This window comes from Notothenia rossii (assembly GCF_949606895.1).
Source record: "Notothenia rossii genome assembly, chromosome: 7".
Taxonomy (NCBI): Eukaryota; Metazoa; Chordata; class Actinopteri; order Perciformes; family Nototheniidae; genus Notothenia; species Notothenia rossii.
Genome location: NC_136905.1, coordinates 26,532,234 through 26,547,820, shown reverse-complemented (window position 1 = coordinate 26,547,820; position 15,587 = coordinate 26,532,234). Strand labels below are relative to the sequence as shown.

Below are 15,587 nucleotides of genomic sequence, written 5' to 3'. Positions count from 1 at the left end.
GATTATCAAAAGACCGTATCAGAAGGCATCAGAATTCAACCACCAATTATTGCATTAACACTGGTTTATGCATCAAAATATTTTTTTTAATACATTTATCTGAAACCTAAATCTCTTCACAGCACAGTCTCAGTCCAACAGCCCTTTGCGTGGATAGTTTCTTTACTGACAGTGCATCAAAGGACAGTGCTGAAACTGGTTAATGAGATGAACAACAAACAATAAAGAACGCAAATTGGAATACAGTAATGTGATTCGCTTATCAAAGGGGTTTCGTCCTGCATCATTATGTACAACACTTTTGTCAGTGTTATAGCTGTTTTGATTGAGGTAATAGACATAGACCCTGAATTTATTTTGTCTTTCTTTTTACTTTATAGACCTGACTAATATCTAAAACTGTATAATTTCCTTAGAGCGGCAAGTTCTTCAAAAAACATTTTCACAACAACTGTGTAAACAACATCTGCTAATAAAGATAGTGTGATACACATCTTCCGGCGCAGACTGAAAACTCATCTCTTTCGACTCCACTTTGAGCGATTTTCGTAAAAATCCTACTAAACAGCAATTCAATGGAATTTAAGGTGATATTATTGCTGCCTATGTGTTTTACTGTACTGTAGTAGTTTTTTATACTTTAAAAACGTTAAAAGCCTATGGATTGCCAAATAAATCTGCAATCAAGAATACTTCAGTTTTTACGACCTGATATAGTTAAATAAGCAAATCGCAGAGCTCAGTATATGGTATATCTCCCTAAAGTCAATGAGTGCAGGGACTGTTCCTCCTCGCTTCCCTCTGGATATGAATGGGTACACTGGATGCCCCTCCCTCCTCGGATGTGACGCTAGCCAATAGCAACGCACCGTGCGCGGTGAAGGAAGGAACGTCACATCATCAGCAGCAGTCGTTCGGCTGGGACTGCTGGGCTTGCAGTCTCCACAGCACCGCTTGTTTTTGTGTGTGTGAGCCACCACTTAAATACTACACACGACTGGAGAACGAATAGGTAAAGGAGCCCGTTGGCTTTGTAGGAAGAACGAAGTTGTGGACGAATGAAGAGACATTGTTTTTGGACAAAGAAAACAGACTGCCTGGCTGCCTGTACTTCCAACCAGCGATAAAGCTACTTTGATGCAGCCGCTTAGCTAACAAGCTAACTGGGAATGTTTTCAGAGACTAGCCAGTCGGCTAGCCCGCTAGCTAGCTAATTCGGATGGAGAAAGTAGCTGTATACATTAAGCCAACAGTAACAATGATAATTTTATCTTTCGGTACATTTAGTGAAAGAACTGGCAACGTCTCATACTGAGTATGTTGAATATTTAGGGCTCCAGTGCTTTGTTGCTAATATCTAGTAGGGACAATAGTTTACTGACCAGGCAACAAGTCTTGCACACACTACTGCTTTAACGTTACTCTACTTTGTACCCATTTTGTGCAATGGTGTTATTAGTTACCTTGTTGTTATTAGTTAGCAAAGCATCATACATATAGTGGGAATAAGCGTTTTGAGCAAAGTATAGGTAAAGATATACAAAGGAAAGTGGGGTGCTACTTTAACATTAGATCCCCATGTTTAGGGGGATCTGGTCACTGATGTCAACTTTTGGCGAGGAGGCGAGTTGGATGAACATTTTAAATCGCCCACATGCTTTGGATCAGTTCCTGGACTTGTGAAAGGCATCTGAAGCAGGAGGTGGGAGATTTGAGCACAAGAATATGGCGGAGCGTTCCTGCAGAAGGTGGTGAAACCAAAACTTGGGGGCTTCTTGGATTTATTGCCAGACATCTTATCCCAGATCGTAGGACACATGCAGGCCAAAAAACGGTACTTAACTCTGTTCTCCGCCGGTGCGTGTTTCATCCTGTTGTTTTGTTTTGGAGGGATACAACTCCCCCTCTCCAGGCGGGGTCCCAGCCGGCGTGATGACCGCAGCCTCACCGGTTATCACCCCGGGGAGCGGTGGCGTCGCTTCCCGGGATCCCTGCAGCCTTACAGGCCCTGGGAGGAGGACCGGGGCGATAGTCACAATGAACACATATCTCCTAGGCAGAAGAGAGACGCTAACTCAGGCGTTGACTCTGGAAAACGCTGCAGAATGGACTCCTGCTTTGACTTCTCTCTCTGTGAGAGGAATGGATTTAAAGTGTACGTCTACCCCCAGCAGAAAGGGGAGAAGATGTCAGAGAGCTATCAGAACATTTTATCCTCTATTGAAGGATCCATGTACTATACACCTGACCCAGGACAGGCATGCCTGTTTATCCTGAGTTTAGACACTCTGGACCGGGACCAGCTTTCACCCCAGTATGTGCACAACTTGAAAGTAAAAATCCAAACCCTTCATCTGTGGAATGGGGGCAAAAACCACATCATCTTCAATTTATATTCTGGCACCTGGCCAGACTACACAGAAGACCTTGGCTTTGACATCGGCCTCGCCATGTTGGCTAAGGCCAGCATCAGCACTGAGAACTTTAGACCCAACTTTGACGTTTCTATCCCTCTTTTCTCTAAAGAACACCCTAGGACAGGAGGGGAAAGGGGCTATCTGAAACATAACACCATTCCCCCTTATAGGAAGTACATGCTTGTTTTTAAGGGGAAGAGATACCTAACAGGAATAGGTTCAGACACTAGAAACGCTTTATATCATGTTCATAACTCTGATGATGTGGTCCTCCTCACCACCTGTAAGCACGGGAAGGACTGGCAGAAGCATAAAGATGCACGCTGTGATAAAGACAATGCAGATTATGACAAGTAAGTACTTTCTTTTTAACTAACTTTAAGTGTATAATTACTTTTCTATTCACAACATTCGGTTTTTGTATGTTTTTTTTTTTTTTTACTGCCTTTTATCGTGTTCAAGTGGTTTGTCAGTATTTTACATGTTTTACTGCTCTGGTTCACACTCTCTCCATCTCAGATAATGATAAGGTAAGTGTTGGTGTCATGAAAGTTTTGACAGAACATCATTTTCCTTGGTTTGAAGCTGAATTGACCACAGTGGGCTCTTTGACCATTTGATACTACAGATAACCCTATAGTAGTAGTATATTTAAACGGCTTTCGGTCTTTGTTCCCACAACATCACATTTATCAAAATGGTTTATATTTTGTTATTGTTTCCATGGTGTTGATTTTTTATGTTTTTCCTCTATTTGACAACTCAATGTAGACGTCTGGGTGGTCATTTACTTAAAGGTGGGGTAGGTAAGTTTGAGAAACCGGCTCGAGATACACTTTTTGTTATATTCCATGGAATGCTCTTAACATCCCGATAGTCATGTGCACGTTGTGTGTGTTGGAGGAGGGGCTCTGTAAGGAAGTGGCAGATTCATTTTCCGGCTGTGTATTTTCAAATGCTAGCGCACTCGAGCTGGTTTCTCCAAAATTACCTACCCCACCTTTAATGTGTCATAATACTTACCAGGGATGAAGGAATTTAATTGTGATATTTCTAAATCCATCTTGGTCTAAAGACTGTATTAAGTCCCAGTTTTCCCTGATTTAATTTAATAATGAATGAACTGATTCACTCAGTTACAGTTATCACAAAGCAGCAATCAAAAGGCTCTAGTGGACAATGGTGATTTGTCACTTCAAGTAGATTTCACATCACATGTCTTTATTTACCAAATATCACATCACGAGTTACAGATAAGTAGATTTGCCTAAATGTCAGCCACAAGAGACTGTGTATTAATGTAATTCAATTGATATTACCATCTGTTTAAACAGCCTGGTATTCAGCATTGGGTGAATCTGCTTCTCTCTGCATTTCCCCCTTTCTGCCTCTCAGTGTGTTATGAGTACTGATCTTCTCTGACAGAAATGGTCAATGCAAAAAACGTACACACACACTCAGCTGTCAGTTATCATGGTGCCTTATTACAAGCACATCGTTGTTTCAATAAGCAAGTCAATAAGTTAATTTGCTTAAACTCTATTGATCTCGAACGTTATATTTCTCAGTAATAATGTCCCAGAACTTCCTGAAGAAGGCAATACTGCACATCTCCATGGCCCGAAAAAGTTGCTCAGTGATCATCACCACCCAGTCCTTCCACTAAGCCATGCTGTTCTCTGTGCCCAAATCCGATGAGCAAACTGGCGTCTGTCTCCCTGCTCTGGCCAGTGGGATTCATTTCGTGTCCCCTCAGACCTTGCTGTGTTGTTACTGGTGACTGTATGGCGCTGTGTATTTGACTGTGGCTCTTTGGAGTGGATTAGTTGGGACAAAGCACTGGTGCCAGTTAGGGGAAGCCACTCTGGCCCCTGTTTGCTCAGTCATTTCCCAGACTAACCCAACTGCATCAGCCAGGAATCCCCCGGCCCCAACCTGTGTCCTCCTGCGTGACCCCCACCCCTCCCCCATGTGGTTTGGGTCTGTTGTGACCAGTGTTCCCGTTAGAATATTTTTTCGCCGGTCAACATGTCCGTTAAAGTTGAAATCTTCCGGACAAAATTTGAAAAGTTTCGGTCAAAGGTCTTCTTTGTTATTTATTGAGCTTTAAAACAAATTGATATTATTCGATATCAAATATGTACATCATTCAAAAGTGTACAGTAACTTACAATAACACGGGAATAGTAAACGGAGCGCTCTCTCCCTCTCCTGACAGCCCGTCAGTATCATGCAGCTCAAGGATCAGTAATGAGTGAACCGACAGTAAAACTAAACATATCTATAACTAGTTTAGGTAGTTTGAGAGGTAATTAAAATAGCTATGTGTGATATTCTAACCTGAAGTGTGTGTGTGTTGTTCCGCTCACCGCTGCAGGTGATTATGCAGAGCTGCGTGTCGACTCGTCAGCAGCAGCTGATCTCTCTCTCCCGTCAGATTAGACTTCACTCGCGTGTATGTCCATATCTATCAGATCTAGCTAGTTCTAGCTAATGATAGGACTACCTGCTTATTAAAAGACACCTAAACAATAAGCGCCGCTTTGCAACCGGGTGAGGCCGCAAAGTATAGCGCAGCATTATGCATTTGTTTACATGCCCACCGGAACCCCGAGGCATTACCAACAGATCACCGCACAATCAACCCATACAGGACATCTCTTTCTCCAATGTCTAACAAGTGTTAGACATTAGAATTGACTATTCTTGTCTGTCACATACTCTTTTGTCTGTCACATAAGTGGCGCAAGTTGCGATGCGGTATTGCGCTAAAGGGAAATAATTTTTGACCGGACAGGCGGACACTTTGACCGGAGAGATTTAGATTTGCCGGTCTTCAGCATATTTTACCGGTCATAGTCCGGTAATTACCGGCTAACGGGAACTCTGGTTGTGACTAACCCAACTTAGTAGGTAAATTCTGCTTTGTGTGTTGACATGAAAAGTGAACGCACAGTGTGTGTCTCTGTTTAACTTTTTTCCTTTGAAATGCATAATCCAAGCGTGTATTCATTATTAATAAACGCTATGTGGCGCTCAGTCAGTTATTGTCTTAGTTCTCAGTCCAAATGTCTAAATCTGTGTGAAAAACATGTTTAACAACATTCAAGCCAATATTTCTTGCCTCATTTTTGGCCACACATCAAAGGTGCGCAACTGTAGGCACAAAACAACATGTTTTGTTGGATTAGAATTGCAGACTTCACCTATTTTAAATAAGCCTATGTGTTAATATTAAACATTTAAATGTTATTGAGAGTTAATAACATATATACTTTTACAACCCTGTCTGTCAAAATGACAGACAACAAGATGGTGCACAACCACTGTTATGGTTTTGTTAGTTTTGGCAACTGACCCTTTCAATGTGTGTTAAGGGGTCTGCTAAGAAACCTGGCTGCAGCATGGATTACAGTGGGAAGGGGGTGCTTTCTTTTTAATATTGTGATGTGATAAAGATGTGTTTGCTCAGCATTGATCCTCAGAGGATTCTCATCTCTGTGTCTGCCTATGCAGCTAGGTATCAGCTTAGAAGGTTCCTCTTTTGGCTCAGCAGAATAACATTCTCAATATCACTCTTAAGACATGAGCTAGCTGCTCTCTCTTTCTGCCAGCTCGCTGTCTATAATGCCAAGAGCTGCCAGGGAGTGATTTCACAGAGTGAGATGGGTGGCATTGAAGCCATAACCCAGAGGAAAAATTAATCCAGCTGTCATTAAGTAGCATTGGGAGAGAATTTGGCTCTTGAGTATCTCTGTAGGCCTTGCCGGCTTAACTTCATTGCATGTCTACAGTATGTTTAGTGGTTCTCAGTCAGTACATCCTGAGTAAGTCACACCACTATCAGTCAACAGGCTTTGGCTTCATCCCCAGTCCAGTGCTGAATTCCTGTTAAATTAATGTATTTTGTTGATCCTTACATTACCTTCTATGTGTACTGGTAGAGACCCCATATTCGACAAAGTCTCTTTATACAGGTAACGTGTTTAGTTGTGCTTTTCTGTGCGTAGGTCAGACAGTATAGTCTGTGGTCTAACTGGGGAGGAAGTAATAGTTTCTGTGCCTGGCTGTGGCCCTTTGTGGAACAAATCCCTCTTATCCTCTCCCACTGACAACAAGGACGTTTTGACAGACTGAATGCAGCCCCTCACCATAATTACCATGTCATGGCCGTGTAATCTTTGTGTTATAGTTCAGACTGTATCCTCCAGATGTTCGCTTGGAATGTAAATGGGTTTTTGATGTGCTACGTAATGTTTGGCCTGTTGGAAGGAAAAAATCATTATATTTGGACACTGTATTTAATGCTATGATGCACTGTGGGATTGTATTGTTTTGGTTACAATTTCAGTGTATTTTTGCTAGTGTATAATGCAATTTTGAGATTTTTGGTGGTATTTTAAGCACTTCAATTTAGGCTTGTTACTTATGTGTGCTTGTGGTTCATTGAGTTTCTCTTAGTGGTGCTTTAACTGTGCTTTTTAGCATAGGTTTCTACAGTAAATACTTTTTTTTTTTAAGGATCGCTATGCTCCTCAGACATGTCACAGACTCCCACACATAACTGTACATATGAAGAGAAGAGAAAATGTGTATTGTATCATGGTTTATAAAAAGGTCACACGTTGGTAAAAGGTTTTATGAAGCATCAATGTCTACAAGCTACCTCCTTGTTCAGAGCATATCCTACTGGAAATTGATTAGAGAGGTATGTTGTTAGAGGGTTAAAAATGTCATGTATAAAATTCACATATTTGGGTTTCAAGTAAACTCCAGCAGTCTCCCTTTTACCTGTCGTGTCCCTGCTGCTTCCAGTCCGTGGCCACTAGAGTCAACCTTTGTCTTCCCTCTTCACCACACTCTGTCCTTCAGACATCTGCACTCAGCCACTGTGTACAAGCCTGTAATACAGCCAAAGGAGAGAAGAAAAGATGCAGCAGGAGGCAGGTCAGATGCAATTTTAAACTCAAACTGAAAGCCCTCGCACAGCTTGTTTCCAATTAAGAGACCCTGCCAAGCGAGAGAGTACGAGATGGATAGAATGGGAGATGAGGGGAGCGGGAGAGACATGGGAGATTGTGAGTCAAACTGAGAGAGTGAGTTGAAGGGAAACATGGGAACACAAAGGGAGAGCAGTGAGAGTCTCAGAAAGTAAAAGCAAGAGAGGCTGAAAAAAAGGAAAACGCATGCCAGCCATCCAGCAGTGAGAGGTGAGTGCAATAGCTGGCTGGGAGCTAACATCGGGCTGGTAGGTGTATTTATAGACTTGCAGGGTTTTAATCCTCAGTATTGGCCAAAGCCCCTGGCAGAGGGCTGCTAGCCAACTTGATGCAGGCATTTACAGAGCTTGGGGAAAAAGATAATCATGCGGGGAGAATCTAAGAGTTCCTGCACATAATCGCTCAATGCTTTTATTTTAGTTTATATTGTCTTTTTATATTCCCCTTTTTTGCCGTTCTTTTTTGTTCAGATTGCTTATTCCTAGACAAAAATTTGCACACATCACAAAGTTCTTCGCATGTTTGATAGAAAGTGGGATGAGTGATGTATTTCAGAAAATGTTTCGGAAATAAAAGCGTCACAATAGCCCAGCATTTTGTAGCTGCCACAAGTCTAAGTAGTTGCGTTGGAGTTTTTAGCCCATTGTCATTAACATAGTACAGAAGCCAGGAAGGTGAGGCCAAACTAAATCAAATGTCACAAATGGTGAAATTCAAATGTACTTGCTCTACACAATCTACTGCTTACAGTACACATTGTGCCTGAACTTGATGCAATGTTTGGCCACAGTCACATAATGTCAGCCCCTTTGGTGCCCAGCTGCCACAGGTAACAGTTAGCTTGCTGTGTCACTGCCTTATAGCCGCCAAACGGCAAGATCTGAAGTCTTGTGGCGCAGTGGATAGAGCCTTGGTGTTCGGATCAGGGGATTACAGGTTCAAACCCCACTGCAGTCAGCATGTCGTTATGTCCCGGGGCAAGACACTTCACCCCAAATTGCTCCTGTGGGGATTGCCCACAGTATTGATTATGTAAGTCACTTTGGATAAAAGCGTCTAACAAGTAACATGTAATTTTATGGGAGATATACGTGAATCCCTAAGTTATGGTATTTAAATAATTGCTTAGGTTTATTGTTTATATATTCAGTTTTCCTGATTATTTTCATCTGCTTGGTTTACAATACATTATCTATATTTGTCTGCGAGTAAACCAGAGCGGAGCATTTGTGTAATGAAGGTAGGCCAGAGATGCAGTATTCCCATGGTGATAGTGTGTTTTCTTGGGACTGAAATTTCATTTGGAAAAAGTGGGACATCATTAATCTTATGCTGTTGCCATCTGTTATAACATTGTTTACAGTTTGTTTTGCACTGCAGTCTGTGTTTCTATCGTGCAATGGGTTTGGTTGACTTCAGTTTATGAAAAATCCCCTCCTCGAGAAGGTTCCACCAGTTGCTTTCCTTTCTAACTCAGCTCTGCCGGTAAACCATCGGCTGTTGGCCCTGCTGGAGAGAGCAGAATGATACAGCAGGCTGGTAAACCACAAAACCACTCCGCACAGATGATATGTTTGCTCTATCAACACAGGCCCAGAAATTACACTTACATGACCACACAATCATTTGAGAGTGGTCAGTGTTTAACGTACTGTTTTAGATGTGTTGTGTAGGACCAGTTCTGTAAGAAGTGAAAGCAAAAGCAATGGAGCAAGTTGGATGTCGACTCAGTGTTTTGCTTTTAGATAGTTAAATGAAGGTTGGATGTTTCAAAGATTCTGTCATTATAGTAAACTACACAAATTGTCGACAATAAAATGATATGCACAGTGCAGCTTCTGGCTGACGAACTGCGGAACTACGGAACTGCGGAACTACGAACTGCGGCTGACGAACACTGTAAGAGGGGATTTATTTATCCTGTTGCTCTAATGGTCCATAGCTTTGTGTTGAAAGGCTGAACTAGATGGATGATGCAGTTTTCTATAAAGCCTGGAGATTACAAACTGCTTGTATTTAGAGGGCGTATGGAAAATGAAAGGTATAGAAAGAAGGCAGATGACTGAGTTAGAGCAGTCAGGCTATCACATTGCCGGCATTGTTGTTCTTCATAGCGTCATGTCATGGGAAAATGACAAATTCTGAGTAAAGACGGCGGCACCGTGGGCCGACCTGATGATTTAGAGCTAATTCTGTTAACATTAGTTTAAATCAAGCTGATCACATTTGCAGGCCATTTCTTTCTGTTACTGTACTTCCAGAAATGAGGAAATGCTATGGATAAATATAGTTGTCATCTGAACTGCAAATATTCTTTCTTTGGCACGCTGTATAAATATGCTAATGTAACGGTGGCTTTATTTGTTTGATCATTTACAATGAAATATTCTTAATTGTCTTTTAAAACAGTGTATTTACATGTTGGTGTAAATGCATATTTAAGTGTCTGCTTGATTCCTGGAACTCCCAAAAGTGGACTGTTTCCCAGAAGCATGATGTGTACTCGCCTCTCAATTGATTGCCTTCTCATTTTTCACTGCCAGGATTTATAGAGAGGGAGGTTAAGGGGGAACAGAAGGTAATAACATCAATGTCCACATCTTGTCACTCATTAATTACGACCAGGGCCTGTGAAGGAGCTGCCTCGACATTTTCTTGACTTAGCCGAATTGAATCGAATTCTGGCAACTTATAATTTCTGATAGTCATTGTTTTTGTTTAAATAACGGTTAAATCTTTCACTTTCTGGTTTTATCAGTAAAAAATTAAAATGTTTTTCTCTTGAGAAAAATGTAGTTTAAAACAAAGAGAAGCATGAAAATTAACTTTGAAGATACATTGATTTAAAAAAAAGTTTGAAGTGACTTCTCTGTTGATTGGCTAGTCTGTTAGTTACATTGATACAGGCCTTGTCCGTGGCCACACTTTCTTTCACAATTTTCTGATTCAAATTCTTTATTTGCTTGAATGGGTTTATGCTGCACTCTCCCTTTCTTTGGAGGCTACTTGCTTGTGACAGAGGGCAGCAGGATTTTTTTTCTATGTTCCCTCTCTAGCTCATGTCCTGACAGGATGATATATGTCTCGTCCTTGGCAGACATGTGCAGGTGATGTATTCCTGTTGGAATGCCGGAAGAGTGGAATAAGGGGAAGGACGTCCGCGTCAGAGTGTGGTCCAATCTAGGAAACACTTTTCCTGTCACCATGTGGAGGAACACATCAGCATTTATTTGCTCCTTGACAAATGCTATATAGTTGGTCTGGAAAGACAGAAAGAAAGGGTTGCTGCCAAACTAACCTGCATCAAAGAGAGTTAGGGTGGGGAGACAAACAAACGTTAATGAAACACAAGCAGCAGTTTATGGTGATGGAAATGACCAGGGTGACCTTTGAAGGGTAGTTACAGAGAAGTGATTCAAAATCAATGTTTATGGTGTCTTCACACTTTGCTCGGATTGGAAATTGCTTTGCCTGACCGCACATTTCTTTTTTTTGGGTATGTTTGCCTAAGAGTTTGAGTGCTCTTTTATCCACCTCAAAGCATTGGTCTATCGCCTGTTTTCTTAAAGCTCTAGTGCCATCCGCTGATATGAATAATGTGATCGTTGTTTAAGAAGGGACCACATCCGGGCGTTAAGTTATATATAATGTAAGGACATTTAATATTGGATTGGTTTCTCTACCAAAGCAATCTTAAGTGCCCCTGATTGAGCATCGAGGGACAAAGATGTAACTTTAAGGAAGTGACTCATCATTCAGCAAGCCAGGGTTTGCGTGACGCATGAGGCCCATTTACAGCCCTTTTTAAACTACCAGTTAAGTTGCTTGCTGCGCTTGACGGGGATTTTCCCAATTATCCCTCATCTACAATTAAATGTGTTGTGAGAGCTACATGCAGAATTAAGCGGCACCCTTAAATCAAGGCCATCCAAATCCTATGGGTTCTTAATCCTTCTGTCAATGCGGAGAAAACACTTGCCAAGCTTACACACATTTAAACTCAATGTCTGTGACTTTTGACTCGGGCAAAATAATATATATCTTTTAATTATGTATAATTTTTGGAATGGAGGAGGGTATTAAGGTACAATAATACATTCTACCTTAACCTTCGTATTTTTTATTTGAAGAGAGGAATGATTTTTGAGACTTGAGTGTGATTGTATCTTCTCAAACGCAATGCATTATCATCATGGTGCGCTGAGTTATTGGTAACCACACTTTGTAACATAGAGATATTACCAACCACGATGTTGCTTGGCTTGGTAGTGGCTTGGATCATCAGATAAACACACACACACACACACACACACACACACACACACACACACACACACACACACACACACACACACACACACACACACACACACACACACACACACACACACACACACACAGAGATAAGCTATCTCGCTGTCCCTTTTGGACTCCACTTTGTCAGATAAGGACGTCTACCTGCAGTGTGAGAGGAAGGGAAGCTCTAGTGCACATGATGATAACCCTCAGTATGTGATAGTCTTTACTCTTCCGTGAAATGGTGGACTTATTCAACCTGTTTGTTGTTGCAGTCTTTAACAGATAAATTAGCCATTAAGACTCAATCCGTACCATTTAGGCTCACATTAAGTCACCTAATTATGCCAAGAAGAAAAATAAACAGAGTAGCTAGATAAGTTAAAATGTGTTAAATGTTTCTTTAATCCACTTTTTGTCTTTATCAAATCACCAAATTGCTGTGATTAAATCTGAGTTTGGCTTTGACTTTCTTCTGTTGGCTAAGCTTCATACAGTTTCCTTCCTTCTCTCACCCGGTTAAATCTGTGACTTCCCCTTTGTGAGGTCACAACCACAGGGCAAGGCAGGAACTATTTTCTTTGATCTTTCCCGCTGTTCAAGCTAATTACCTGCCCGCAGCAGCAAGCACTGCTGGCCGTGGAATTCATTAACAGATGCTAAAGCTTTGTTCTGGGCAAGAATGCAAGAATCCAGCTGCCTCAGAGGGTACTGTGGTGCACATTCCTCTCTGAGATCAGGTTAACTTGTCCTTGGTTTGAAAATTGAGAGGTTTGTGATGGTGTCCACCAGCATTTTCCCATCCAAGACTAATAATTGTACTGCTCCCAGTAGCTACGTTTTTCAGATTGTTTAAAAACGCCTTCAAATGTTGTTTGCAGTTTGGTAAAAATGGCCCAGGTGGAAAGAATAGACTTGTATGTTAAGGGGTGGAGAATATCAAATATGAAATAGTTTACTATGACGGATGTTTGCTGCCTTTAAACATTTATGGCATGATAAGGAACTTAACATTGTTTGCATGGTGCTAATATGTGATGACTGTAACAGGATATGACCCTTTAAGTGACTTAGTCATTAAGACCTGTGTCAACACTTTTTATCCTCCTGCTGCCCTCTCTTTGACTTCAATTGTATTTTAGACGCAGTGTCACTCGTTTAACTTCCTGTGTTGGACTATAGTTTTGGTTTTGATAATGATAACTAATTGCAATTATTCTGACTCATATTGCATTACAATATGATTCATGATAATGAAATAATATATTTTTCTTAAGAGGATCTGTACCTAACAAATATGTTTTGTTAAGTCTGTAGAATACATTTTGTAGGTTGTGAAAACTGTAATTTAACTAATATTATGCCTTTAACAAATACTGTGATCTTGCATTTGAGGATTGAACTAGTCCATATTGCAATATGATGAAATTCTGATTAATTGTGCAGTCTCATCTAAAGTTGTCTGCTATATGCTATTCCTAACTCTAATTCCCTTTAACTTTCCGTAATTGGTGTATAAAAAGATTTTAGCTTTTGCTCAGGTTTGTTGTCCCAAATAGCCAGTATATATATGTGTAGGTGTATCATGGTACCAGCATAGGATTAGCCCAACCCCCCCCCCCATGGTCATCACATTAAGTGAGGGAGGATTTATTAGATGGGTTAAAACCCAAGGGGTGGTAGGCTGTGGCAAATCCGGCTCTCAATTCAATTTAAGCCCTTATGAGAATGACTGTGGTACCGATACATCAGTGCAGGTTGTATATGCCACATCATTAATGTGACACACAAATCAAAAGTGTTTATATTTACCCAATTTGATTGGTTACCATGTTTGTTGGTTAATCAACGTGTTCATAATTAAATTATTTGACAGACCTACTAGAAATGTCCTGCAAGGATTTTTAAGAAAATAAAGAGCTGCCATGTGTAACGTAATGCTGCTTTACTGAAATGGAAAGATGTTGAGTGCCTCTGCATGTTAATAAGTTAGTGCTTTGAGAAAATTGTTTAATTTAGCAGCAGGCACCAAATGAGGCATTCCCTCTTCATCTTTCACTTTGAAGAGCATTAATAATAATAATAATAATAATAATAATAGATTTAATTTGTTAGCGCTTTTACAGGTGCTCAAAGACGCTTTACAGATAATAGTGAAGAGAAAAGAGAAGAAAGGAACAACAAATAAATATATAGTTAAAGTTAAAGTCAAATAATACAAAAACAATCACACTTTAAAAGCCAGATTGAAGAGGTGAGTTTTTGTGAGTTTTTTGAAGGTGGTGAGGTCGGTGAGGTCGGTGCAGTCTCTGATGGGTTGTGGGAGTGAGTTCCAGAGGGAGGGGGCAGCGACGGAAAAGGCTCTGTCCCCCCAGGTCCGGTGATTGGTGTGGGTGGGGATGGATAGGAGGTTGGCTTCTGATTAGCGGAGGCAGCGGGAAGGGGTGTGGTGGTGCAGCAGGTCTGTGAGGTAGGGGGGGGCCTGGTTGTTGAGGGCTTTTTAAGTAATGAGGAGGACTTTGAAGTAGATTCTTTGACGGACGGGGAGCCAGTGGAGGTTCTGGAGGATGGGAGTGATGTGGTCTCGGGAGCGGGTGTGGGTGAGGAGGCGGGCAGCAGAGTTCTGGATATGATTGCCAAGCATTGCCAATGCTTTAGCCAAGTGCCACAGACTTCTACTAGTTGCTGCAATTTTGTGTATCCTCTGGGATGAACTGCTGTATTTTTTCCCTTCCCCATCATCATTAGAACTGCCGCCACCATGTAATCTCTCTTTCCGTCACCGAGGCAATGGGGCTTCTCTCTCCTCTGTGGTCTCGTAATTGTGAGGTAATCATCTTTTGCCTCTTGAGAGCTAAAAGACTGTGTTTACACTTTGTTTTCGGCGGTTTACTTGGCAAGACACTCATTTACTCTCTCAGTAGAAGAATCAAACTGCTCCTTTCATTACTTCACACTTTTGCACTTTCAGCCCTTCACATTGCATTTGAGGCTCTTTGTCATCACAAGGTTCTATCAACTCTGTTTTTTCTTTTTTTTCATGTGGCACTTTTATCCAAGTTACAAAATGTTTTTCTTACTTGCCCCTTGTGGCACCTATTCACTCAAAATTGTTAAATTTGAGAATGATCTGTCTCTGAGATTCCTGCCTCCTTTGCGATGTAGTAAAGGTCAATTACATTTTCTTTGTTAAAAACACCTTTTTAAAATATTTGGCAGCAATATTTCTTTCTGGAAGTGATGTCTAGGTTTCTTTGAGGTAACTGCTTTTCCTTTCTGAAGAAATCCTGCTCTTTTAGATGGTTTCATTCAGTTCATCAGCGTCTCTCTCTTTCTTTTTTGCAGGATTTTATGACATTTAGTGGGGACAGTTTATATAATTCATGCTGGATTTACAGTGATAATAGCTCCACTGACCTCAGTTGATCGCTTTTAAGATATTCAGCTTTTGCATTAAACTGATGTCCTTTGTCACAATTGTCACATGGACACACTCTAATGTCCCTGAACTGCAAAGACCTGGTGAAATGCAAACCTCCAGAACATATATAAACTTGCTCCTTTTTGCCTTTTCCCAATAACACACTCTTTATCTGAAATAATTGCATAAGGCTTCCCCGGGTGTGTCCTAAAAACAACCCTTATGCCTGTACACATTAACACATACACTCATGTACATGGTCCTCCAGTTTGGCTGACGCACTTCCCCTCCGATATTGTCCCAAATCACGCACAAGCAAACATGAAATGGTTAAAAACTCTCAGTGCAGGCAGATGCTACCCGCAGCCACCAGACTCTATCTAAATCCCCCTCTCTGCGTGATGGATTGGATCAGATCAGACACGGCCCACAAGTCCATTTGATGTCGCATTG

The 15,587-nt window shown here is 41.2% G+C and overlaps 1 protein-coding gene across 1 annotated transcript in view; it reads left to right on the top strand.

The window, feature by feature from the left end:
- Window positions 1–862: 862 nt before the first annotated feature.
- The window catches only part of LOC307046357 (exostosin-1b-like), a 38,519-nt gene continuing 23,794 nt past the window's right edge, over window positions 863–15,587 (top strand). Inside the window, exon 1 of the mRNA XM_079692755.1 lies at window positions 863–2,770. Coding sequence (XP_079548881.1) covers window positions 1,818–2,770 — 953 coding nt within the window. The 5' untranslated portion in view covers window positions 863–1,817. The remainder of the gene's footprint in view (window positions 2,771–15,587) is intronic.